General features: G+C 42.1%; 2 protein-coding genes across 12 annotated transcripts in view; one reads left to right on the forward strand and one right to left on the reverse strand.

Moving 5' to 3' along the window:
* Positions 1-1,864, reverse strand: part of tango2 (transport and golgi organization 2 homolog (Drosophila)) — a 111,137-nt gene extending 109,273 nt beyond the window's left edge. Inside the window, exon 1 of one of the 2 annotated variants that reach the window (XM_078421194.1) lies at positions 1,765-1,864. Coding sequence is in view for 1 of the 2 variants with exons in the window: in XM_078421193.1 (XP_078277319.1) it covers positions 1,034-1,036 (3 nt within the window). In the remaining variant the exon portion in view is untranslated. Of the gene's footprint in view, positions 1-1,033; positions 1,145-1,764 lie in introns of those variants that run through there. The other variant, XM_078421193.1, reaches the window with a different exon arrangement.
* A 406-nt stretch (positions 1,865-2,270) lies between these two features.
* arvcfb (ARVCF delta catenin family member b) overlaps positions 2,271-27,950 on the forward strand; it is a 207,367-nt gene continuing 181,687 nt past the window's right edge. For all 10 annotated transcript variants that reach the window (XM_078421486.1, XM_078421491.1, XM_078421489.1 and 7 more), the window contains exon 1: positions 2,271-2,877. The gene's annotated coding sequence lies outside the window, so the exon portion shown is untranslated. The remainder of the gene's footprint in view (positions 2,878-27,950) is intronic.

Here is a 27,950-nt window from a genome sequence, read left to right on the forward strand (position 1 = left end):
CATTTGGGGAGGGGTTACGCAGGCTTCAGTGGTGGATGGGAGCCAGAAGGCAGAGTGAGTAGGAAGGGAAACACAGCTGGAAGTTACAAATAGCTTTCAAAGAATAAATGGCAGAAATAAAAACAGTCAAAAAAGAGAAACAAAGACCAAATTTAACTACAATATCTAAAGGAGAACAAAATTTGTTTAGTTTAGAAATATAACATGGAAACAGGCCCTTCAGCCCACCGGGTCCACGCCAATCATCGATCGCCCTATGTTATCCCACTACCTCATCCACTCCCTACAAACGAGGGGCAATTTTTACAGATTGCACTGACAATTTGTGCTACGTCTGTCTATAAAAAGCACACCAATCAACTCCTTGTCATTTCACATTAAATTTATATTAATTGATATGAGGCTTGTTGGGAGGTTGGGATTTTTTTTCCATTGGAGCATTGGAGGCTGATGGATGACCTTGCAAGGGTGCACAAGATCATGAGGGACATGCATAAAATGAATGCTCAGAGTATTTTTCCCCATGGTAGAATATACTAAAACTACAAGACACATGCCTTTGGATGGGTGGAGAGAGATTGGAGAGAAACCTCAGGGGCCTCTTTTTCACTCATAGTAGTCCATATCTGGAATGACCTGGGGAAGTTATCGAAGTGGATACAAATATGGCTTTCAGATACATGGAGATACATACAGTTTAGATAGAATGAGTCAAATGGGACGAGTCCAGAATGCCAACTTGGTTGGCATGGACAAGGTGAGCCAAAGGGCCTGTTTCAGTGCTGTATAGCCCCATGACTGTGTGAAATTGTTCCCCAAGACATTCCCTGGCAGATTAGTAATTGCTGGAATGTTTGTTATTTCAAACGTAATCGTCTGATCTGCATTAAACTAGAATTAATAGAATGGTTCCATGTGTGCAATGGATGTTGGGATCGATTTGCCTCCATAGTTACATTGTACTTGCCAGATCAATAACACAAAAAGGGAAGTAGAATATTAAAAAGGTTTTTATAAAACTTTATGAAGTTACCATGATCTCTTTTGTTCTTTTTGTGATACATGATCTCTTTTGTTGATACTTTACCACAAATATGGATAGATGTTGAAAACTTGCCCATTTATCTAATCAGCTTGAAGAAACCTTTAAGTGGATAAACCAAAACAAAACCTTTAGCCAGTTTTAATTTTTAACCTAATGAGAAGCTGGAAATATAAAACACTAAAAAAAAAGATTAAAAATAACAAATAACAATGTAATGTGTAGGAGGGAACTGGAGATACTGGTTTAAACTGAGGGTAGACACAAAATGCTGGAGTAACTCAGCGAGACAGGCAGCATCTCTGGAGAGAGAGGAGACGTTTCAAGGTCGAGACCCTTCTTCAGACATGCAACATACTTTGGAACAAATTTATCAAGGAATCATAGGAAGTTAACCTACGTTAGGATAGAACTTTATTTCTCCCAGAGGGAAATTGGTCAGCCAAAAGTCATAAAACACAACAAGATACATGAAATTAATCTGACGAGTGGCAGGTCCAGGACTGGAGATGTGCAAAGATTGAGGAGGGGGAAAGGGAAGGGGAGCCAACCTGATGTTATATATAAAATGGGGAATGTTAGATAGAGGGCGGAGACTGAGTGAGACCGTTGAAGCCAGGAGATTCCAATTGAATCCAAAACACAAGGTGTCAACCGCGGTTTTAATGGGTTTTAACCAGCAGATTAAATAATAGGACAAGACAAATTAAAGATTTCCTTACTGTTGTGTTGAACACTGTACACACTTAGTTGCCCAGTTTCATCACAAACCCACCCGGCATCTTGCCAACGCCGCGGCCGCCCAGCAACGCGCCGTCCCATTGGCGCACAGTGCACCAATGACAGCGCAGGATGCGCCCCACCCGTTCCCTCTCATTGAAGGGTGTGTGACTCGCCCTGTTCCCATTGGTCAGCGCCGACGTCACACGCGCCAGACCCAGCCTCGCGATTGGTCGATCCTCGGATTTCCCCCACCCGCGTACTCGTCATTGGCGGAGAGCACGAAAGGCTGTGATTGGACAGTCTCCACGTCGGTCTGCGAAGCCGCCGGCCGATTGGCGAGTTGCAATGCTGATCAGCGGGTGCCGCGAGTCCTGATTGGTTACGGGTGATGTCAAGCGCCGTAAGGTGGTTTCCCATTGGTGGTTCGTCGACGGCGGAGGGCGGGATCTGGGGCGGGCTGAAGGCGGGACCGAGGGCGGGCCCCGAGCAGCCGCCGTCGGCCGGAGAGTGGTGAGGAGATCTAACTGCACAGGAGGAGCCCAGCGCCAGCGGCGGTTATTATCGGCTCGAGATCCATAAACTGGCCGTCGGGGCTGTTCTTCGCCACTGCGAGGCAGGGATTAGTTATCTCCCACATCTCCATTAACTGAGTTGGGGGCGGGAGCTCGCCGGCTCCGTCCTCCCCTCCCTTTGCCCCCACCCCTCCTCCCTCCCCCAGGTACGTTAATCGGCGGAGAAAGCGCCTCGGGGGAAACTCTGCGGCAGGTTTCTTCTCAGAAAGACAGGAAAGCCCCAAGACCCGCTTCAGACCATCCCCGTGCGAGCGCTCCCTTCTCCATTGTGCTTCGGATACGAAAAGCTGAGTTTATTTTCATTCAGATTCCCCCCTCCCTCTCTCCCTCTCTCCCTCATCATTGCACTCTTTCGCTTCGATCCCGCCGTTATATGCGAGGCTGGAAGCAACGACAAAAAGAGGGGAGGCCCGAAGCGAAGGAGAGGTCCGGCACAAGTTAACAAAAGGTGTTGTAATTGATCTGTCTGGGACGTCGAGAGGAGGCGCCTGTCGGAGGAAGAGAGGACGAGTACAGGAAAACTGGGTCAACGCTATCCAGGTATGGCTCACAACCAAAATAAAACTCCACTTATTTTCCAAGTAAGGATCTCCTGTTTCCCCACAGTTGGAAATTAATGCATCAGACTTTGTTGATGCATAAGACTGTTTGTGCATTGGAATGATTTCTCAACAACCTGTTAGCAGATTCTTATTTTTTACCCTCGCCCCCCCTAACTGAAATCCACAATGAAGCTATAACCAAGAGAGAGAAAGCGGCTGCAGATGCTGGAATTTTGAGCAAAACACAAAGTGCTGGATCAAGGGCCCCTGAATGTGCCTGTCCATTTATATCTTTCGATGCTGCCTGACCTGCCGAGTTACTCCAGCACTTTGTGTCGTGTTGAAATGTGCTAAACTGGACAATTGTGTGCATTTGTATTTGAGGCTATGGATTTTTGTTTCTTGACTTGGTAGAACAACGCCGTGAAATTTTCAAATGTTGAGATTACAGTGAAACAATACCGGATTTCAAAGATATTTAAAAACAAAAAATCTGGTTCTTTGTTCAGTGGTATCAAGTTGCGATTTCAAAAATGAGCCACAACGATTCCAGGGAAACACTAACAAATAGCTCAATGTAAAAGATAAACGAATGTAAAAGATAAACCAAACAGCTTCGATGGATTTAAAAAAAAAATCCCGACGCACATGCAAACCTGTTTTTTTCGGTTCTTTCCCCCTTCTAGAGTTATGGAAGGACTTTTTTTGTTTCGCAGATTTAAAAAAACCGTGCAAGAATAGAACCGAATAGTAAAGAGCGCTAATTAAAAACGTTCAGATTAAATCTTGCTTTTTCTCCAATAATGGAGTTTTGAAATTCCTTTCTGCTGTGTCGAGTTACATGGATAACATTTTTTTTGTCGGAATGTTGACTTCTGGAACCGTTTTTAGGTGAATTCAAAACGTTGTTAGTGTTTACGGCATTAAAGGATCACGGCTCCGCCCCTGTTACTTCTCCCATTGTGATTTTTGTTGGTGGAACAATGACTTTTGTTGCTGATCGCAGGTGACTGTTGTAAACTGTAGGCGCGAATTTGCTGGTTAGCGCACTTTGGTTATGTAGGAAGTTAAGTGTATCAAACCGTTAACCGTTAACATTTATACATTGCTGTAATTATAATTGAATGAAACTATCTGTTTTGTTTATACTTGGTCCAAAGTCATCTACCCACATGACTCCAATTTAATTTTTGAACGATTCCCGTGAAATGTTTGGCGGTCGCTTTATAATGTGAAATATCAATGTGCCCACGGAGATTGCAGATCAGTCATAAACAGGTGTTTTAAAAGATAATTTTGAATGGTAATGATACACATCTTAAGAATTATGCCACTGAACTCACCTGGAAAACTTGGCTCTGTTGTCCGCTTCAGTCTGAAACGGGAAGACGCACAGTTAATGCCAAAGGAATTAATTTAAATTTTCAGATCTTAGAGAGAAATTTGATTCCTTTTGAGGCTTTGGATCATTTGAGTAAGATTCACAAAAAAAAAATGTATTTTTGAGAATCTTGCTCAGTTATGGAGGCAAGTTTTGAAAACAATTGCATACAATCAGTACTCACTGCCATTTTGCGAAAGGACCAATGTAACTCAAGATGGCCAGAATGTGCCGACTTTACACTTTATGTCCAACGCCTAATGTTCAGGTACTGATGGCATGTCTGTGTAATAAATACTTTATTTATGAGGTGTGTTACTGATGGGATATTGGAAATGTTACATACTAATCTCTCAAGGAACAATGCAAAAGAACTAGACCGTCCGGTTTAGCAGTGTTGGGTTTGGTATTAAGATGACAACGGTCACAGAAACTTAAATACTGCTATGAAGTTTAATATCAAGCTGAAAATTGATGCATTTGAATGACATTGAGCCATGTCATTTTTAGTTCATTTCATGAAATTGTACCTTTCCACTACTTCTTGAATGGACACCAAATCATTCCCTCTGACCACTCTTGCAGCTCAGTGAAACTGTTCTCCATTTGAATTTCTCCTTTAGCACCTGGTAATGTTGCTTTGGGAATTTATTTGGTTTGTGCTAACCAGTCAGCAGAAAGACAATGCATGATTACAATCAAGCCATCCACAGTACACAGATACATAATAAATGGAACAACGTGAATAATGTTAAGTGCAAGCTAACGTCCGATCAAAGATAGTCCAAGTGTTTATGGATGTGACTTTATGGATTATGCAATTAGATTTTCATGTCATGGGCTAGTGAGGTAAGATGTGGTAAGATGATATAAGTTAGTGTGTGGCAAAGGAGCAGATGAGGGAGGGAGGACATCAGCCATGTGGATCATTGGGCTCTCTTCCTGGGCTGGTGGGACTTGTACAAGAGGTATGTGTAGGAAGGAACTGCTGATGCGTAGGAAAGAACTGCAGATGCTAGTTTAAATCAAAGGTAGACACAAAAAGCTGGAATAAGTCAGTGGGTCTGGCAACATCCCTGAAGAAAAGGAACTTATTTGTTGAGTTGTTCCAGGTTTTTGTCTATGAGAGGGATGTGTTGCACCTGTACTGGAAGGGAATCAATTTGCTTGCAAGGAGGTTTGTTTGTCCTGCTCAGGAGTGTATAAACAAGCAGAACAGCAACATTTGGGATTGTTGGGAAAGTAAAGGTAATTACAAGTAAGTCTGATAGGAAGGACCAGTTGATGAGCATGATGGTGCTGTTGGTTTGAAGTGTGCTTATTTCAATGGACGTATTATTGTCAATGAACTTAGAAAGTGAATGAAAGATCGTTTTAGATTTCCAATGTGTTTTGAAAGCAGGAAGGATCATCACCTGAAATGTTAACTGTCGCAGGTGCATTAAACCTCGAGTATTTCCATCCTTTTCTGTTTATTGCTGTTGCAGTAATTCAAGGAATCTGATTTCCAACCATCTGGAGATGGACACATGCATATGTATTTACTTTCCATGTTGTCTTATCACTTCTCATCTGTTGTATCATGGGTACTGGTAGGTGCGACAGATTTATACCATGAAGCAATTCAGAATAGAATTTCTTACTAATGGTTTCCTTAATTAACTGCTCTGTACGCTGGCTGTGCTTCTCCCCACTTAAGGTAATTAAGTTGAAATGGCGCCCAAGCGCCATTCACTTCTGCAGTTCTAGTTTAATTGATGTCTGACATGTACTGTGATTATATCTTAAACTTTGATTAGCACCTCTCTGTGTATATTTTTATTTATTGCCAATGAATGGTTAGTATGTGAAGGGTCTGAGTGACATACTGTTGACTTGCAATAATGAAGATAGACACAAAGCTGGAGTAACTCAACAGGTCAGACGGCATCTTTGTGGAGAAAAGAATGGGTCAAGTCTATTTGTCACATACACATACACGATGTGCAGTGAAATGAAAGTGGCAATGCCTGCAGATTGTGCACAAAAACGAATTACAGTTACAGCATATAAATAAAGTTACTATAGTGTAGACAAAATTTAGTCTCTGGAGTTATAAAAGTTGACAGTCCTGATGGCCCGTGGGAAGAAACTCCGTCTCATCCTCTCCGTTTTCACAGCGTGACAGCGGAGGCGCTTGCCTGACCGTAGCATCTGGAACAGTCCGTTACTGGGGTGGCAGGGGTCCCTCATAATCTTACTTGCTCTGGATCTGCACCTCCTGATGTATAGGTCCTGTAGGGGGACAAGTGTAGTTCCCATGGTGCGTTCTGCTGAACGCACTACTCTCTGCAGGGCCATCCTGTCCTGGGCAGAGCTGTAACCAAACCAGACTGTAATATTGCCGGACAGGATGCTCTCTACAGCCCCAGAGTAGAAGCAATGAAGGATCCTCAGAGACACTCTGAAATTCCTCAGCTGTCTAAGGTGGTAAAGGCGCTGCTTCGCCTTACCCACCAGTGCGGCAATGTGCGTTGCCCATGTCAGATCCTCTGTGATGCGGACTCCCAAGTATTGAAAACTGCTCACCATATCCACAGTAGACCCATTTATCTCCAGTGGCGTGTACGTCCTTGGATGTTTAGCCCTTCTAAAGTCCACAATCAGCTCCTTCGTTTTAGTGACATTCAAGAGGAGGCTATTGTCCTGACACCAGAGTGCCAAATCAGCCACCTCCTCCCGGTAGGCCTTCTCATCGTTGTCGGAGATCCGGCCCACCACCAGTGTCATCAGCAAACTTGATGATGGAGTTTGAGCTGAACCTGGCCCCACAGTCATGTGTGTACAGGGAGTACAGTAGGGGGCTAAGGACGCAACCCTGGGGGGGATCCTATGTTCAGGGTGAGGGAGCTAGATGTGTGTTCCCCCATCCTGACCACTTGGGGCGTTTTGGGTCAAGACCCTTCCTCAGACTCGTAATAACTTTGCACTGAAATCACATTTTATTAAGATGGACATAAGGCTGGAGTAACTCAGCGGGTCTGGCAGCATCTCTGGAGAAAATAGGTGATGTTTTGGATCGGAACCCTTCAGTGAGAATGACCTGTTGAGTTACTCCAGCATTTTGTGACTATCTTCAGTATAAACCAGTATATGCAGTTCCTCCCGTCACACCTTCGTGTTTGTTCTACATGTTAAAAAGATGAAGTAGTGTGACTTGAACATCAATTGGTTGGGTTTAGGTTTGTTAATGTCACGTGTACCTTGGTACAGTGAAAAGGTTGATTTTGCTTGCTTTCCTATCAAATCAAACATACATAAATATGATCGAGCCAAATTTATACATTAGGTAGAGCAATGGGAAAAATACAGCGGGCAGAATACGGTTCTCTGCTTTGGAGTGCAACTACTTTGGAATGTAACATGGTACAATGTCTGCAAAAGGTAGCAGTGAATTGGACAGTGCCCTAGCTTGTGGGAGGACTGTTCAAAAGCCTGACAACAGAGGGGAAGAAGCTGTTTCTGAATCTGGTGGTGCTCGCTTTCGAACTTCTGTACCTTCTGCCCATCTGGAGTGGGGAGAAGTGGGAATGACCGGGGTAGGAAAGGTGTGCAGTTCAGGGAGAAAGTAATGGCTGGAAGCTTGCCACTTGGCGGTTAACCTTCAATACAAGAGAATCGTCTTATTGGGGGTAAAATAAGATGCTTAATCTATACAGAAAATTTGAATCGTATGTGGGGAAGTCTGTTTTAGTTTGTGTACAGATGTTGTAAATGGAAAGCATCTTGTTAAATTTGGAATTAAATCTCAGCTTTCATTATTAATGGACTTTCAATCATTTAGTTTGTCTCTTGTGGATATCTTTTTACTCTTGCCTATCAATGTGCTGGCCTTTTCTATTGAGAACCAATTTTATTGATTTAATGCCAGTGCATTATCAAGTCTTTCAGTATCTTCAAATCCACAAGCACTTGCATCGGAAAGAACAGCTGAGTTATTCGTTGACTTGAAAATGGTGAAACTGCCAAGTTGAGATTAGCCTTTTGAATTGTTGGGTCAACTGGTAATTTTAAGGAACCATGTTCCTTAAACCATGCAGTACCCGACAGATGGGGCATTCTTAGGGTAACTGCCTTGCATCTCTGAAGATCTAAGTATTTTCAAAGGTCTTTTTTTGTCACCTGTACCAGTTAAGATAGTGATATGCGAATTACCATACAGCCATACTGAAAAAAAGCAACAAGACACACAACTACATAAAAGTTAACATAAACATCCACCACGGTGGATTCCTCACTGTGTTGGAAGGCCAAGTCCAAGCTTCTTCCTCTTTATTCTCCCGCGGTCAGGGCAGTCGAACCATTCATCGGGGTGGTCGAAGCTCCTGCAGCTTGGAGATTCCGAAGTCGGCTCTAACCAGAGACCACGAGCTCCACGATGTTAAAGTTCGCAGGCTCCTGCGGTTAGAGCTCCAGGTTGGTCTCCAGCAAAGGCTGCCAACTCGTCGATGTTAGGCTGCAGTGCAGACGGTGGTACGATACTGAAAAAATCGCATCTCCGTCGAGGTAAGAGATTTTTAAAAGTTTCTCCCGCCACCACATAAAACAAGCTAAAGAACACTAAAACATACATTTAACACATGCTATTAAAACAACAAGGAAGGGGCAGACAGACTGTTGGTGAGGCAGCCGTTGCTGGCGCCACCCGGTGTGGAGTTTGCATGTTCCCCCAACACCATGTTGGTTACCTCCGTGGTTCCAGTTGCATTCCATTTCCCAAAAATGCACTCGTAGGTTAATTGACTATTGCAAGTTGTCTGCCACACAAAAAAAACAAAGTGCTGGAGTAACTCAGCGGGTCAGGCCGCATCTCTGGAGAAGGTGAAAAGGTGATGTTTCAGGTTGAGACTCTTCAGAGCCAAAATGTCACCTATGCATGTTCTCCAGAGACGCTGCCTGACCCACTGAGTTACTCCAGCGCTTTGCCTTTTTTCTTGGTAAACCAGTATCTGCAGTTCCTTTTGTCTCCATTTTATCATTCCTTGTAAAGGTGAGTGGCAGGAAAATCAGATGGACATGTGAGAAAGAGAATAGGCTCTGAAGAAATGAGACAAAGGCAAAGTGTTTGATGCAATTTCTCCAAGGGCAATTATTATTGGCTCCAAGGACTAGAATGTCTCCTACATCATATGTATATAAAGAACAAATATTTTAAGTTTCCTTCACTGTTCAAAGCCGTGTGAGTTTGTGGCACATCAAAGTCTAGGGGAGCATGAATTTCGTGAAGGAATTGTATCAAACATTGCATTGTTTGTGTCCAAGGTTCCCCACTTCTGAATTTCCTGGTACGAATCAAGTCAAGTGTTTAATTGTCAAAAAACAAAGTGCTGGTGGAACTTGGTGGGTCAGGCAGCATCTGTGGAGGGAATGATCAAATAACAATTTGTGTGGTTCGGACTGATGCATAATGAAAGCAACACATTGACGAGGGTGTTGGGAGAAATATAATTATTGATTATACCAGGTAACGCCCATAATAATGCAAACCAAAGATCTTAGTGCAACCGTTCAAGTCTATAGTAGTACAGTGCTGAGGTAGAGTTGTGATTAGAATTGTACAACCTAGTCAAGAGGCTAATGGTTGATGAGAAGAGGTTGTTCTTGAACCTGGAGGTAATGATTCTTGGGGTCCTATAACAGTGAGATAGGAATCTGGCCAGGATGGTGTGGACCATTATTAACTGAGGTGCACTTCCTGGGAATGTAAAGTTTTGCTCCTTTAATGGGGGCTCAAGCCCAGGGGGAACATGTAACATAAAGTTTACATCTGCTTGTGCATACCTTATTGAGGGAATGTCCAAAATGCTGTCTTTTCAGATGATGCTTAAGCAGAATCTCCTTCAGCCCCTTGAACGAATAGTAACGTTCCATGGTAATGTTTTGAAGAGGGCAGTGTACTTATTCCTGGTGCATTGGATGGTGTTGGTCCTCATTCAGCATCTGTTTTTTAGAAATAAAGTACTGGATCATTAATTGGTCTTGTTTTGTGCAAATTGCTTGTGTTTCCAAGTAAGTGATAAAATTTCCAAGTAATTTATTGACTGTCTGCAAGGTGCTTTGGGACATCCCACTACTGTGAATGATGCTAAATTGCTCCAAGTTCATCATTGTCAAATTACCATTGGTGATTACTTTTTGGAGATAAACAGGTTTTCTTTGAACTTGAATGATAAATCAATCAGTGATGGAATTATGTAAGTCTATTCTCAGTGCAGTTGACATTCATTTTGTGCCGAAGCAACAAAACACCTACTGGAGGAACTCGCTGTATTGGTAGATGAAAATAAATCCTGCATCCGGAGACTGAGGGTGGAAAAGGAAGGCAGCCAGTAGGAGGAGGAAGGCAAGAGTGGTGAGACAGAAGCGAGAGTTGATGAGTAGATCAAAGAGGGATGAAGGATGATGGGTATTCGTGGCATGGTAGGGGAGGGATGTTGGGAGGCAGATGCAGGGGGATGCCGGATGGAGGTAAACGGAAAGAAAAGGTTGGGAGGCGAAGCCAGGGGAGGGAAGGGAGAAGGTGGAGACATCTGCTACTCGCTGGAATTTAGAAGATTGAGGGGGGATCTTATAGAAACTTACAAAATTCTTAAGGGGTTGGACAGGCTAGATGGAGGAAGATTGTTCCCGATGTTGAGGAAGTCCAGAACAAGGGGTCACAGTTTAAGGATAAGGGGGAAGTCTTTTAGGACCGAGATGAGAAAGTTTTTTTTCACACAGAGTGGTGAATCTGTGGAATTCTCTGCCACAGAAGGTAGTTGAGGCCAGTTCATTGGCTATATTTAAGAGGGAGTTAGATGTGGCCCTTGTGGCTAAAGGGATCAGGGGGTATGGAGAGAAGGCAGGTACGGGATACTGAGTTGGATGATCAGCCATGATCATATTGAATGGCGGTGCAGGCTCGACGGGCCGAATGGCCTACTCCTGCACCTATTTTCTATGTTTCTAAGGTGATAAGTAGGAATGCGGAGGCTACCAGAGCTGGAGTCTGATGGTAGTGACAGTGATATTGGGGCTCATTAGGAGAGAGATGAAAGGCTGGTGGAGCCAGAAAGGAAAGGTGTGTTTCCTGAAACAGAACAAACGATTGAATGTAGCAGCAGTGAAGAGCGCTGGGGAAAATAATAGCATCCTTGCAAGACACAGGATGGGAAGATAAATGGTCACGGCAGCCATGGATGTTGGTTGGTTTATCGTGAATTCAATGGATAGTTTCCCACTTGAGATGAAAGCAGAGATCGAGAAAAGGGAGAGAAATATCACAAATGGTCCAAGTGAAATAGCATGGTGAAAATTGGGATCCAGTCAGGTGCGGCACGAATGCATTTGTCAACGCAGCAGAGAAATTGCTGGGGAGTAGTACTGGAGAATGTTGTGGTGGGAACTGTTCCATGTGCGGCACGGTAGCGCAGCGGTAGAGTTGCTGCTTTACAGCGAATGCAGCGCCGGAGACTCAGGTTCGATCCTGACTACGGGTGCTGCACTGTAAGGAGTTTGTACGTTCTCCCCGTGACCTGCGTGGGTTTTGTCCGAGATCTTCGGTTTCCTCCCACACTCCAAAGACGTACAGGTATGTAGGTTAATTGGCTGGGTAAATGTAAAAAATTGTCCCTAGTGGGTGTAGGATAGTGTTAATGTACGGGGATCGCTGGGCGGCACGGACTTGGTGGGCCGAAAGGGCCTGTTTCCGGCTGTATATATATGATATGATATGTGGCTAACAAAAAGACGGGCATAGGTAGGGCTGATGCATGTGTCCATGGAAACATCTTTTGATTTGTAGGAAAGAAGTCAAGAGAGTGGCCGTTGAGGGTGAGAACAAGTTCAGCCATGTGGGTGAGTGTTGGTAAAGGGAAACTGGCTCCATCTCGAATCAGGAGTGTTTTAATAGTCATGTTTATTGACAACAGTACAATTAAATTTTTATTTTCTGCAGCCTAACAGACCCATAAATGTACTAATGCACAGCAAATGTATGAGCAAAAGTCCAATAAATGATTAACCTTAATATCAGGTAACCAAATCGTGCATATAAAAAGATTGTAGTACAACCCAACACACGGTCCAGAGAAGATGATAGTTGCTAAGATTAGTATTGTGTGCTGTTCATGAGCGTGGTTCTTTGGATATTGACTTCCTTTTTGAGCTGGTGCCTCCAAGATTCCTTCAACGGCGGGACGGTCAGTATCTGTGATGGACGGGGTAGTGTCTACCACTCCCTGTAATCTCCTTCGTTCCTGTACGTTTGAGTTGTTGAACCAGGCCGCGGTGCAACCAGTCAGTATGCTGGGAACCAGCCACCAAACGAAGTTCAATGTATTCTTCAACATATCTTGGTTGCAAAGGGCTTCCGAGTGGTGGACATCCGTCATGTGTCCTACCTGTGGCAAACCAATGCAGTGTACTTGCGATTTAATGTATTGTTCTGATCTAGAAAAAAAACTTGTTGCAAGCAGGAAGACTCTGTCAAACCCTTTGTGCGGTCACTGCTGGAGTCTCGAAGCCCATGATGCTACCGTGCGTAAGAGATTGGTCCTTCTGCTTGACTTTCTATTTGCCAAGAGGTCTGGCAGGAGATGCAATGATTTTTATTTATTACTATTAGGGTTCATCTTGAACTGAGCTGTTTTCACGGGCGCAGGCTGAACGATGTGTTCATGAAACCTGTTGATCTTCCAGAGGAAGATGTTCACCACCTAATGCTGTCAACTGGCACATTTCAAAGTGTAGGGATACATCATGCGGGATGCTCTGAAGCTGGCTGCAACCGATGAAGGCTCGGTAAAGGCCATAGCCTAGAGTTCTGTAATGCTGATGAATTGCAAGTGAATATATTAGTGTACGACCATAAAACTTGGTACATTTTATGAATATTTTTAGAAATAAATAAAACAAAGCACTTCTGTTGGTGAAATTAGGCACCACTGTGCTGCCTGTTTTCTTTTCCCTTGTTCAGAACTGAGAGTTTGAGAGACTGATCATTAATCTGGAAGAAATAAAACATAAAACAACGCTGAAACTTGAAAACAAAAAGTGGCATCCGTGGAGGACTATTAATATTTTGCTTTGTTTTATCTTCACCAGAACGTGGAAATGATCAGCCCTCAACCTCCCTGGAGATGCTATATGACTGGAGCAGTTTCTGTTCAGTTGCATGACCTTCCACTACATATTAGTGTGTGGATTTTTTGTTTAATTACTGTGGCATGAGTCAGTTCCAGTTTCTACATGTGGCAATATTTAATTCATTGAGGATGACCTAAGAATGCATGAATAAAGTCTTAAAAAGTTTTTTAATCAACATAACCAGCTGGGTAATTAATTATGGAAAGAACCAAATCTCAATGTCATATTGGCAGAAAGATGTGACCAGTGCAATAAGTCCACACCAGTTGAAGCTAAACTTTACTTCCTGGACCAATTATTTCGCCAACAACAGCTTGCATTTATGTTGTGCCAAAAAACGGGATTATTCAATCTTAGTGACAAATTTGGCACTACTTTGAGTTTCACATATTATCTAATTCAGATTTCTTATTTCCATTTCTTTACCAATGCTCTCTTCAACCATGCTGTAGCTTACATTCTAATGCAAACACTAATCTATGCATCTTTTATCTAGGGGCCCATTGTATTCTTGGCCAGACTCCCTAATTCTATTCTCTGTAAATTAGAGATCAAAAGTAGAGCTGGGGGTGCTGTTACAGCGCCAGTGACCTGGGTTCGATACTGACCACGGGTGCTTGGGGAGTTTGCACCTTCTCCATGTGACCGCACGAGGTCCTCTGGGTGCTTCAGTTTCCTCCCACATCCCAAAGATGCGTGGGTGTGTTGGTTAATTGGAGGCATGGTGACAAAGGTGGAAATAGATGTTTTTAGCAATGACATGGCTATAAGCTATTGAATATGAAACCATGCATGGTTTTGATACTGACATGGATTTGTGTGCCAATTTGCAACGGTCAATATGTAAAAGTCCAGGTTGCTTTTTGGTGGCACTGGGCATGGGCGGCACGGTAGCGCAGCGGTAGAGTTGCTGCTTTACAGCGAATGCAGCGCCGGAGACTCAGGTTCGATCCTGACTACGGGTGCTGTACTGTAAGTAGTTTGTACGTTCTCCCCGTGGCCTGCGTGGGTTTTCTCCGAGATCTTCGGTTTCCTCCCACACTCCAAAGACGCACAGGTATGTAGGTTAATTGGCTGGGTAAATGTAAAAATTGTCCCTAGTGGGTGTGGGATAGTGTTAATGTGCGGGGATCGCTGGGCGGCGCGGACTTGGTGGGCCGAAAAGGCCTGTTTCCGCGCTGCATATATATGATATGATATGATAATTTACTCATGGCTGGGTGTAACTTTTCACCAGCAGGCTGTTTCCTCATCATGAATGTTCCATTTAAGAGACTGGATTTGAACACTATATTTTCTAGCCTTTTACTGTATGTGCAACAGTTTGCATTTTGGTATGTGTTTGAGTTTATTATTCAGCCCTTGCCTTGCCTAAATATTTTAAATCTACCAGTTAGTCATGGTTAAATAGCAAAGAAATAGGCCCTGCGGCCCAACTTGTCCATACCGACCCAGATGTCCCACCCGAGTCCTGTTTTCCTGTGTTTGGCCTGTATTCCGTATCCCTCTAAACCTTTCCTATCCAAAAGTTGAGTTGCATTCCCTCATGGTTGCCGTGTTATAATTGGCAACTTACTGCTAAAGTCTGTTTTGTGAATATTAAGCTCATAACCATTACCTTTATTACGATTAAAATTAGGTTTGTGGAAGTAATTCTTTTTTTAAACAATAGAATTTTGAAGTTTGAGATTTTTTTCTTGGGTAGATTACCCTCAGGTTTTTCCACAATGAATGAGGCTACTAGGAGAGTGAGTTTGTTAGTCAGGCTTTTGACTTGGTCGCCAGAAATTAAGTCATCAGCAAGCCCATGTCCAGGTTGTGTTTCCATGGTGGGTGTGTTCAAAATTTGTGCGCTCCACTTGACAAGGTTTCATATTTCTCTTGTGCTAGTGATGGACCAGTTGAGAGTTTGTAAACAAAGAAATGTGGGGTGGGGAAAGAACACACGAATAGTGTGTTCATATATCGAAAACATTTTTTATGGATATTGCCATTTGAGGTTACTAATCGATGTTCAGGTTTTGAACATAGATTAGTAATGTATGGAGGAGAAAAATGCATTGTTGCTAAAAAAAAAAAAAGCCAGAGGAAAGTGGGGAGCAGTTTGGACATGGGTTGCATGCAGTGAAAGTGCCTCATGGCAATTCCATTTGAGTGGAGGCAGTGTATTCTGGAGTCTGGGGCTGAACATTATCCCATCTCAGGAGCTTAAATGCCAACTCAGCAACTGAGACAGACCTATCAATAACTCAGTTAACCACATTAGAGACAAAGCTTCAAGCAATACTTAATTGTACACAGGAATTTCTGGAGACTTGAACAATCTGCCCCATGCGTGCCATCCATGGGAAGCGATAAAATATTCAGTTGGCAGGTCGAGGGGAAAACTCGCATTTATTTCAGTAGAAGAACTGCTGGAAATATGCAGCTGGATTATCAGTGTCTGAAATGGCTGCTGATCTTGTGTTGGATTTGAAAACTGCAAGATAAGCGAGTCCCCAGAGGATGTGGGGAAAATGGGCAGAACAGAACAGCTCCTGTACATTGTAGATTAATAGCATTAGCGCTTGCTTTTCATCAGGGTTCAGCATCTTCAGTTTTAATTATTAATTAGAAAAACAGCGTTTCTGTCTGTACTATCTAGTGAGTGCCATGCAGGAACCCGTTGAAGAATTGCTCAGTGTACGTTATCCTTTGGAGAACAATAATTGAATCTGCTTTTTCTGCTGCAGTCAATTGAGTATTATGCAGTTAAATAAAGTTGAATTGATCCATGGGAAGATATTCACTATGTTAGGCACCTATCTGTTCGGGCAGATATGTGACTTTATTGTCTGAAAGTCACCTTTCTGATACTAAAACTGTTCCAACATGTTTCACAGTCCGCACAGTGGCGCAGCAAGTAGAGCTACTCCAACATTTTGTGCCACTCCTTGTTTCTTTATGAAGATTGCTGGGTAAATGCTGGGATGGAGTAGTGATGGGTGGAAGCACAGGGCAGGTGGGCCATTTGATTGAGGGATGGGGTGGAGATAGTGAAGGTAGAGGCAGTTGCTGGAGACTGATAAGTGGAGACACAATGTCTGAGTATGTCAAGTATTGGAATCTGAAAGGTAAAGAAGGCGATAATGGGAATCATTAAGGGGGAGATGAAGGTCAACATTCTTCCACTAAAGGAAACATCTCCATGTGCACTGTTAAAGATCTCTTGTGTATTCCAGGTTGTTAGTCAGAAAAACTTCTCAGTTTGGAGGGAAATGGGACCAGCTCAAATGGACAACGGTTGGCATAGACAAGTTAGGCCGAAACATCGTTTTCTATGCTGCATAATTCTGATTTTAATGGCAGAACGGCCTCATAGGGCCAAATGGCCTTCTCCTGCAGCTGTTTTAGTTGAGAACCAGAGCCCTGCATTCCTGAGAGTGATTGGTTAGGTTTGCATTGCACATTAGGGTTGTCAAGAAATTTTATAAAAGCTTATTTTGATTAATTGCACAATAAACAATTGTGCCATGACTATTTTAATTACATTGTTAAATATTGGAAAATTGCTTTTGCGCTTTTTTTTTCTTAAACCGACCCTGCTACTTCAAGCCTCTCAAGCTGCCATTAAAGTTATTTGGAAAATGGTGATCACAAAATGCTGGAGTAACTCAGTGGGTCAGGCAGCATCTCGGGAGAGAAGGAATGGGTGACATTTTGGGTCGAGACCCTTCTTCACACTGATGTCAGGGGAGGGGGCTGGATCCCTGGAGAGATTCCTTCTCTCCAGAGATGCTGCCTGACCTGCTGAGTTACTCAAGCATTTTGTCCACCTTCAATTTAAACTAGCATCTGCAGTTTTTTTTCCTATGGAAAATAGTAATGTTTAGTCAGGGAATATGTTTCACAAAAGAAAAGTTCTGTGACTTTTTAAATTTTAGTTGTCAATGGATGGGGGAGTTGGCAAAAATGCTGTATTCTGTAAAATTGTGACATATGAACCGGAGGGCTTGTGGGAATCTTGTTAGCATAGACAGAAAGGTTCCTCAATCAATCTCTTGGCGGCACGGTGGCGCAGCGGTAGAGTTGCTGCTTTACAGCGAATGCAGCGCCGGAGACACAAGTTCGATCCTGACTACGGGTGCTGCACTGTAAGGAGTTTGTACGTTCTCCCCGTGACCTGCGTGGGTTTTCTCCGAGATCTTCGGTTTCCTCCCACACTCCAAAGACGTACAGGTATGTAGGTTAATTGGCTGGGTAAATGTAAAAAATTGTCCCTAGTGGGTGTAGGATAGTGTTAATGTACGGGGATCACTGGGCGGCACGGACTTGGAGGGCCGAAAAGGCCTGTTTCCGGCTGTAGATATATGATATGATATGAATCTATCTGGCTGGGACGAATGGCCTGTTTCCATGCTCTATTTCCAACTAGACTAAACTAAATAAACTAATGATCAGGAATAAATGGTCCTGGTCCAAGTTACCAACATTTGTTCAGTAGGGTGCCTTGGCTTGATGGCTTCATAGATTTTGATGAATTTGAACATAAGACTCTATATTGATCCAGGTCTTCTGCTGATGTAAAGCTAGCTGGGAAGATGAACTCCGAGGGCAAAGTCTGCAAAGACACGTGGATAGTTTGACTGAAAGGGCCAGATGGAGGCAAATTGAGCAGAATGTGAGCAAAAGTTACTTAGTTTGACACGAGGAATTACAAAGAATCAATATGTGAGAGGTGATGGAAAAACTAGTAAATGTCGATGTACAAAGGGATTTTTCACTGATGGTTCTTGGTGTTCTGATGAACCAAATGGTACTATGGGCAATTAGAAATGAAAAAGTTATGTTGGGATTCCCTGCAGAGGTTTGAATACGATGCAGTCTTGTTGCAGTTATCCAGGCTTTTGTTAAAACATCAACTCCATGAGGTTGTGCTTGGAAGTATTTGAAATGAAAACAGAATATGAGGAATACTTAGCAAGTCCAGAGATGGGTAGCATTTCAATGCTGTATACTACTATCTGATCTGTGTAACGGGGAAGAGAAGGAGCAAAAGGTGGGTTGGACAGCATCTGTGGAGGGAAATGGACAGCTTGGATGAGGGGGTCTTGATCCAAAAAAAATTAGACTGTCCTTTTCCCATCTCAGATGATGCTTGACCCACTAATATCTTCCAGCAACATGTTTACTCCCAGGTTTCTGCATCTGTCGTGCCTTGTCTCAATGGAAGGTGTGGAGCTTCAGTTGGAGGTGAAAGCCATTATGTGACCTTGTGCTTGTGAAATGGAAAATGTTCGTTTATAAAGGCCATTTTGGACCACTGCAAGGGCTAACAAAGGACTGGTTGACCATTGTTGCTGCTTTCCCTTTTGCATGGCTAGTCACGGAGGGATTTTTTTATTCTACACTGAGTTTGTATTGTATTTGTATTTTATTGCATTTCATTTGGGTTCTTTGTTTTCTCTATTGCTCATGTATGTATAAATGGACTAGTTAGTACTTGATTGGAATATTTTTTTATTCCAGATATAAAATGGAGCTGTCAACTTTGATTTGACAATAGACGCAAAATGCTGGAGTAATTAACAGGGACAGGCAGCATCTCTGGAGATGCTTCTACCCAGAGATGCTGCCTGTCCTGCTTTGAGTTGACTATGTTCTCTTATCCAAAAGATATTTTATGTACATGGAGGCACAAGATATTTTGGGTTAGGGTCTGTAGAATGATCTCGGCCCAAAACGTCACCCATTCTTTCTCTCCAGAGATGCCTGTCCCGCTGAGTTACTCCAGCTTTTTGTGTCTTTCTTCGGTTTAAACCAGCATCTGCAGTTCCTTCCTACACAAGATATTTTGGGTATTCCAATTCAGAAAATGTCAAAATGTTAATGATGTATGTGTTTTGTTTTGAATATATCTGGAAAAAGTGGTTTTCGATTTCAACTGTACCAGTTCTTCATAATCAAGTTTGTCTTGGCCAAATTGCAGAGTCTATTTCTAATAGGTTGCCCAGGCTTGTTATCATTTGGAATTATATTAATATATTTGATATATTGACCCAAGTCTGTTTTTCCCTATTTTTGAATTTTTAAAATTCTGAATTTGGATCAAGCTCTGCAGTTTTTGCGAATTTGGCCAGTTTGACTAATTTATGTGGCAACTTTGCCTACTGGCTTTGTTGAATGTATGTTTTCATATATTCCGCGTGTTGTTTTTAATTAGTCTTGCTTACAGTTTTTATGTTAAAGAAACGCAGTGGTAGAGTTGCCTTACAGCGCCAGAGACCTGGGTTCGATGCTAACTATGGATGCTGTTTGTATGTTCTTCCTGTGCGCATGTGTATTTTCTCTGGTGCTCCCGTATATGGAGACCTACAAATTTGTAGGTTAATTGGCGTCGGTAAAATTGCAAATTGTCTCTAGTGTGTAGGATCTTGATCGTGTACAGGGTGATCGCTGGTCGGTGCAAAAGCAGTGGGCCGAAAGGCCTGTTTCCACACTGTTTCTTCTTTTGTGTGTAATTTAAACCACTCATTTGATTAAAATGGCAGCAGTAAAGGTAATCAAATTTGGCCACTCAACCTTATTCCCACAAAGTTCAAGGTTGCATCTTTATTTAAGTTTCAAGTTTAAATATGGGATTCCATAAAATGAATGCAGTTTAGGAAGCTGTCCACAGTGAGTTTGTATTAAAATCCACTTTGCAGTACCAACACCTGAAGAATTTTTCATGGCATATGGATCAGTCTGTTGTGCATGCATACCTTTGCTTCTGTGACATTTGCTTCATTGTTATTCAAACTGTGGTGCCTATCTCTTCACACGCAAGAAATCCTGAAACTGCTTCAGGGCTAAATCTGTCAATGACTCTTAAATGTGAAATGTGTTAAAATGGCTATAAAAAATTAAAATATCTTTATAAAACGAACATTACTTCCATTGAGGTATACGGTAAAAATTGGCAGAGAAATTGTTTTTAAATGCTTTTTCCCAAATGACTGTCTCCATCCATAAATGTATAGATTAGACATAAGATGGCTGAGATTTTTGGATCAATTGTTGTTGATCTTTTGTTAATGTATTTTCATTAAATCGAAGGATTTCATCATGTGGGATCTCAGCGGTGCAATTCAAAGTGTCTTGTTCACAAATTATTGGGTTACCTTTTGCAAGTAAAATGCTGGATACTGTCTGCTATGGAAGAGATGGAGGAAAAATATGCTCCAGGAATTCAGTCGGACAGGCAGCATCTGTGGAGAGCCCAGGTGAAAGGAATCAGACCCAAATGTTGACTGTCTTATCTGCCAGTCAAGAGGTGGGAGAAGTAGGAATGATGAGGTGGGACAAATCTTTGATCATATTGGCTGCTTTTCCAAGGAAAGAGTGTTGGGATGGTGTTGCTGAAATGGTATGAATTCCGATGCCAATGGAAGAAGTTCATCTCTCAAGTCCTCCAAGGTCTTGCCTGCTGTGACTGGAGTTCTTGTGTGGATCTTATTAATTATTTCATAACTCGCAAAAGCAGAGTGACATGACAATGCTAAAGATGATGACTACACATAATGATTTGATAACATTTCCAATGCATGATCTCTGAGTATTTTGGTACTTGAGTCTTTTGTTGCCATTATCTTGGTAGCATTGGTCTTGGGATTTTGGTGCAAAGCTAAACGCATCATGAGGCTCACAGAATTTACATTTTCAGTTCCTGTATCACTGCGCTTCTCATTCTTACGCAGAGATCCTACTTTCTAGAAGATAGTTTTTTCTAAACCTGGACCCTTTGACAAAGTCTTCCCATCATTACTTTACTAAAGAAAATTATAGTTTTTTGCATTTACTTTACAGGAAGTTGGAGGAGGCCAGCGCCAAATACACGCTGAAGGCTAGTACTACGGTACAGCGGGTCGAACCACTGCCTCCTGCTCCAACAACCTGGATTCAATTCTGATCTTGTGCTATCTATCTAGAATTTGTATGCTTTCCTCGAGATTATAGGTTTTATCTGATGCGCCAGATTCCTCCCACATGAAGGTGAAAGGTAGAAATTGGAAGAGTTCTTGGGAATATGGGAAGGATGAAATTGGATCGGTGAAGCGGATGCTTGATTAGTGGCTCCCTGAGTTCCACTGAAAAACCAGGCTCCAACTGAGCTGCTTTGTGCTGTTTCATTGTTTCAGAGGGATTAAACATCTGGCCTCTTTACAAGTTGGTAAACTAAAATTAATTGGGTTCCTGGTCTAATGCCATCCAATAATGTGCCCTTGTTGCTGTGTTACATTTACATAAATATCTACAGAATAAATACATTTTAACTGAAATATGAAAAGAATTCTGATTAAATTATTCCAATACTTAGAGCTTTAAATAAATATTTTTGGCAAAGTAATTCCATCTGGGCAACTGTCCATCAATTGGATTGGAACAACCATTTTGTCCACTCAGTTCTGCTTTGTGATCATTCATTTCAATTGCATTAAATATCTGACTTGATGAGGTATTGGGCTTTTGTCAAAGTATTTAGTCGAATTGAGTAGTGCAAGAAATAAATATGGCCAATTAGAAATAATACCAAAATAAATTAATATAATTGTTCGGAACAGTTCTGAAAATTAAACGCACATAGTTTAGATGTGATGTCATGCGTTTAAGGGACTGAGGATCTAGTGGGAGGGAGGAACTGAAAGGAATCCACATTAGTCAGAAAATGTGTTAGGTAAACTGTTGGGACTGAAGGCAGATAAATCCCCAGGGCCAGATGGTCTGCATCCCAGAGTACTCGAGGAGGTGGCCCTAGAAATCATGGATGCATTGGTGGTAATTTTCCAATGTTCTCTCGATTCTGGATCAGTTACTGTGGACTGGAGGGTAGCCAATGTAACTCCACTTTTTAAGAAAGGAGGGAAAGAGAAAACACTGAATTGTAGACCAGTTAGCCGTACATCGGTAGTGGGGAAGATGCTGGGAGTCGATTATTAAAGATGTTATAGCAGCGCATTTTGAAAGCAGTGATGGAATTGGTGAAAGTCAGCATAGATTTATGATGGGGAAATCATGCTTGACTAATCTTTTGGAATTTTTTGAGGATGTTACAAATAGAATGGATAAGGGAGAGCCAGTGGATGTGGTGTGTCTGGACTTTCAAAAAGCCTTTGACAAGGTCCCATATGAGATTACTGTGCAAAGTTAGAGCAACGGTATTGGCGGTAGGGTATTGACATGGATGGAGAACTGGTTTGCAGACAGGAAGCAAAGAGTAGGAATAAACGGGTCCTTTTCAGACTGGGAGGCAGTGACTAGAGGGGTGCTGGGACCCCCGTTGTTTACAATATATATTAACGATTTAGACGAGGAAATTAAATGTAACATCTCTAAGTTTGCGGATGACACAAAGCTGGGTGGCAGTGTGAGCTGCGAGGAGGATATGAGGCTGCAGGGTGACTTGGATAGGTTAGGTGAGTGGGCAAAAGCTTGGCAGATGCCGCATAATGTATAAAAATGTGAGGAAGGGAGATTATTACCTGAATGGTGTCAGATTAGGAGAAGGGGAGGTGCAACGAGACCTGTGTGTGCTTGTACATCAGTCTTTGAAAGTAAGCATGCAGGTACAGCAGGTAGTGAAGAAAGTCAATGGCATGTTGGCCTTCATTGCGAGAGGATTTGAGTTTAGGAGCAAGGAGCAGTTGTACAGGGCCCTGGTGAGACTGGAGTAATGTGTGCGATTTTGGTCTCCTAAAGGACATTATTGCTATTGAGAGAGTGCAACGTAGATTCGCCAGGTTAATTCCCGGGACGGCGTAACTGACGTATGATGAAAGAATGGGTCGACTGGGCTTGTATTTGCTGGAATTTAGGATGAGAGGGGATCTTATAGAAACACATAAAATTCTTAAGGGATTGGACAGGGTAGATGCAGGAAAAATGTTCCCGATGTTGGGGGAGTCCAGAACCAGGGGTAACAGTTAAAGAATAACGGGTAGGCCATTTAGGACTGAGATGAGGGGGACAAAATTCACCCAGAGAGTTGTGAATCTGTGGAATTCTCTGCCACAGATGGTAGGCGAGGCCAATTCAGTGGATGCTTTCAAGAGAGAGTTGGATTTAGCTCGGGCTAAAGGAATCAAGGGATATTGTAAAAAGTATGGGGGGAAATTTGTACGGGTCATAAAAACCCCAGTTAAATTTTACTTGACGAAAATGACTAGATGGAGAAATATACTCGTCTTTGTGCAGTCTTTTGACGTTTGGAGGTGGCTACCTTCAGTACTGAACAAAGTCATCTTTGAAACAGTAGTGGCAAAAGGTGGCATTGATGTATATAGTTCAAGGGAGCTGAACTGCTGCTACTACTAATACACACAGTCGGTTTGCAAAATAAATGTGCTCTTTAAAAGCCTGCCAGCCCAGTATGTCATTGAAACATAAAAACCTGAAGATGCTGTGTTTGATCAGGAAAACACACAGAGATTGCCCACAGCAAGAAATTTATCTCAGAGGACAAAAATGTGAACCGTGACGGTTGGTGAATTCCAAACCATGCCCATTTCTAGAAAGTGCACTTATCTTTCTCCATCACTGCTTGCATTATGACTTGATTTATTTTCTTAAATGAATTTTACTCCACTGTTGTTGACATATTTCTTGCATCTCTATCTGATTTTGCCCAATTACAAGTCCTCCTTTTCTGCACAACCAACATTCAAGTTCTTCAGCCTCCCACTATCTAAAGAAAACTCTTGTCCTCTTGTGAAATACTTTAGAACTATTTTATTCCCTTTGCAGATGTCAAAGACTAGAGGACATGGGTTTAAAGTGAGAGGGACATAATTTAAAGCAAAAGGGTGGGGCAAGTTTGTAGAGTGGTGTTTGCCTGGAATGCATTGCCAGGGATGGTGGAGTAGATATGACGGTGGCATTTAGAGGCTTTCAAACGGCCCGTGAATATGGAGGAATGTGGATCATGTGCAGACAGGAGATTAGTTTAATTTGACATTTTGTCGAGGTGAAGATCAAACTTGGCTGTCCAGTGCTGTGAGGCATTAGCTCTTGTGTCTGCATGGAAATGAACAAAGGTAGATTGGCTGTCAATTTTGGTGGCTGTCACTTGGATTCTCTGCCTGTAGCTACTCTGAAATCTAATATTGCCTTGAAATGTATCATAGTCACAATAGAACAATGTTTCCTTCAGTTGCCATTGTTTCTCATTTGTTAACAATTTGAAGAATGTGATCTGCCTTGTCTCTTATCATTTGTAAAGTTGTGGACTTTGGTTCTGAATAGAACTTGTGTATTTACCTATTGCTGGACTGGTGATTCCACCACTGGACTCTCATTCATATTAGTTTGTTGTTGTATCCACCAGGTTGCAGTAAAATTCGCTGTTCAACAGAATAAACGCCAATGGTGATAGATACAACAATAAATAAAACAAAGCATTAAAACGGGCCCTTTAGCACACCAAGTCCATGCTGGCCATTGATTACCCCATTGCTCCATTTCTGTTATTCCTCTTTCCCATCGACTCTGCACATTAGGGGCAATAATTAATCTACAACCCCACATGTTGGGTTGTGGGAGGAAATCAGAACATCCAGAGGAAACCCGCAGTCAGGGAGAATGTGCAAACTAGACAGACTGCACCAGAGGTCACGATTGCATCTGGGTCTCTGGCGCTGAGCCTGCGCCATTGTGCTGCCCTAAAATACAGAACAAAACCTTTGTATGACTGGTGGAAATACTGACTCAGCAGAAGACAGGCCATTGTATTTTATTTACAATGTGATGGTGTAAATGGAATCCTTGCCTTCCTTTCAGGATCTCGGCTATTTTTGTGTGTTTTGTTGGTAACTTGACCCATAACAGCAAATTTAGCTTTGTTCTTAGCATGATGCATCTCTCTGTTAAGGTGGTTTGTCAATGTTCCTCAATTTTGTTACTTCAGTTTTCATTGTATTGTAGTCACGCACTATGCTGCACAATAGTGGAAGCTGCTTAATCTCAATGCAAAGTGAGCAAGTTGGATTTTGTTTTGCATGATGTTCTGCGATTCTATATTCTGCAACTTTACCTGTGGTCATGCTCAGATCTTTCCCGTGACACATCTATCTGTCCTGTAAGGTAAATAAGGATTTTGTTGGTACAAAATGCTGGCTGTACTATTGTAAAAACCGTTATCCAGAGATGTTGCCTGACCCGCTGAGTTACTCTAGCTTTCTAACTTTTAAGAAAAAAGCCCCTTTAAGGCAGTAATTATTTTGGATACTTTTCAGGCCAGCAATGGTGAAATGATTGAAGGGATTACATTCTGCTAATCCCAGTATAGAGCTGGAGTATGATCACTTCATAGTCTGCTGGTAATGTGTAATGATCAGAATTTGAATGCTCTGCCAATGGTTTATTTATTCCATTAACCCCGAAGTAGAGGCACTAATTTGGGGGAAATATGCTGTGGATGCGAACGACGATTTGGCACTTGCATAACAACATTCGGGAATTTTGTGTCTCCATTCTTTTACAATCAACGGGTTTAAATTGCTGTTGCAAATAAGTAGATGTAAATGGAAGGCAATTTGAACTTGGGGTGATCCCACAAAAGAACAACTAATTTGTATTTTAATTGACATACTGAGGCGAGCTCTTTCGGTGGTGTGAGAGAAAGCTGGCCGTTAGACGGGCAGAATCATGGCCTCATGCTTCATTCACAAGATGGTAGTTAGGACATGAAGAAATTCCTTAATATTCAGTAACATTCCACGACCATGCATGTGAGTTGAATTAATTTTGGGTGCAAAGTGAATAAAATTGCCTTGTTTTATGTTGCTTCAATTTCCTAGACTATTATGGATTCCATGAGATTTAGTTTGTTTCATTTGTCAGGATGAAAGAGTTGCTGAGAAAACCAGCATCAAACACACACTTCTGATTTGCCCTTAAGTTGTGGAAACTACCTTCTTTAAACAATGTAGTCCTCCTCGTGAAGCTATTTGCAGAATACTGCAGTGTAGCAAGTATCAGGGCCCAGTATTAATCTAGTTCAGAGGCAAATGGAGAGCTATGCCTGCCTTTTTGTTGGTTAAGTCGAACAGTCCTTGTTCCAACATACACTGGCACCATCCTCCAACTCTTACACCGCCACGTTGTGCATCAACGCCTGAAGCTTTCAGCCTCTCCTTTAATCTGAGTGTTCCAGACTCCTGCTTCTGTGGATGAAAATTATTTTAATTCCCCTTCCACCAGTGAATAAATCTAGCTTCTAATCTCTCTTTACATTGAAATATTTAGATGTCTGAAAAATGTACATATTTGTCTACCAGTCTCCATTTTGTTCCAAAGTAAAGTTTAAATTTAAATTTCTGTCCAAAGTTTTTTTGGGTTTAAAGTACATGTTTTCTATATAATTGCTGGCTTTTTTACGTCATTTAAATGCCAGCCACTGGCAGTTTGTTGGAGTGTCCAAAATAATTATTATGCGCAAACCGGAAATTAAATGCTTGAGTATTAAACTTGTCATGAGTTTTTTTAAGCACAAAACAAAGCACTGGAGGAACTCAGCAGGTCAGGGAGCTTCTGGAGAGGAAACAGACAGGCAACGTTTCAGGTTACAACTCCTCTGCAGAATTTTTTTAAGATTTGGAATTGTTTATTTAGTTTGCGGAAGATGTTATATTCTTAATACCTTAATTCAATTATTAATTGTTTTGATCAATGAACTTAAATTGCAAGTCACTGTTGTGAAAGTTGCAAATACTTATGTGCATGTCTGAGAATGACATGTTGTACACAGACACTTTATTGGAAGGAAATTCCAGCAGAGAAATGTCAAGCTAGAGGAGCTGATGTATATTATGATGGGTATCCCGTGCTTCCTCCTCCCTGTATACTGGTTCAGCTGCCAATATGCAAGACAGAATAGACCTTGGATCTGGAGCAAAACTCAGCAGGTTGACCAGCTTCTTTGGGGCAGGAAGAGATTGTTCATTTTTGGGGTTGGGTCCTTACATTAGGACGCTGGCATTCAGTCTGACTCGAAGTGTTGACAATTCCTTTCCCAGCAAGCTCCCATGTTCTTCCGCTCCCACGGATACTGCTTGACCTGCTGAGTTGCCTGTGATTGAAGGAAAATATCACTTGAAATGTCGAAAATGACTGCATTGGCATAAAAACTGCAGCCCCGCTGAACTTGATTTGTATGTGTTAGTGATGTGAACTTGTCCTTGGATTTCATTGGTTGTGGCAGGGAGAAAAAAGATGATTTGATATAATGAATATTAACACACATTAGCTTCAATTATGGTCAGAGGTGAGTATTATCGCCTGCTTACAGCAGCTTTGTATAATTCTATAGGTAATTCTTTATGCTTCAATGATATCTGTGAGAAGCACTGATAATGTAGTACATGTTAGTCTGGGTTTATTCTGAGTTCATGCTTTGAATATCTGAAATTATGAGCATTTCTTTCTTCAAAAAAGCAGAAAAATAAACTCAGAGCTTCTGTGCTGACTGCTACTTTTGACCTTGAAATCCCCATTTTTGAAAAGAGCATTCT

The sequence above is a fragment of the Rhinoraja longicauda genome, chromosome 25 (genome assembly GCF_053455715.1).
Source record: "Rhinoraja longicauda isolate Sanriku21f chromosome 25, sRhiLon1.1, whole genome shotgun sequence".
NCBI classification, from domain to species: Eukaryota; Metazoa; Chordata; class Chondrichthyes; order Rajiformes; family Arhynchobatidae; genus Rhinoraja; species Rhinoraja longicauda.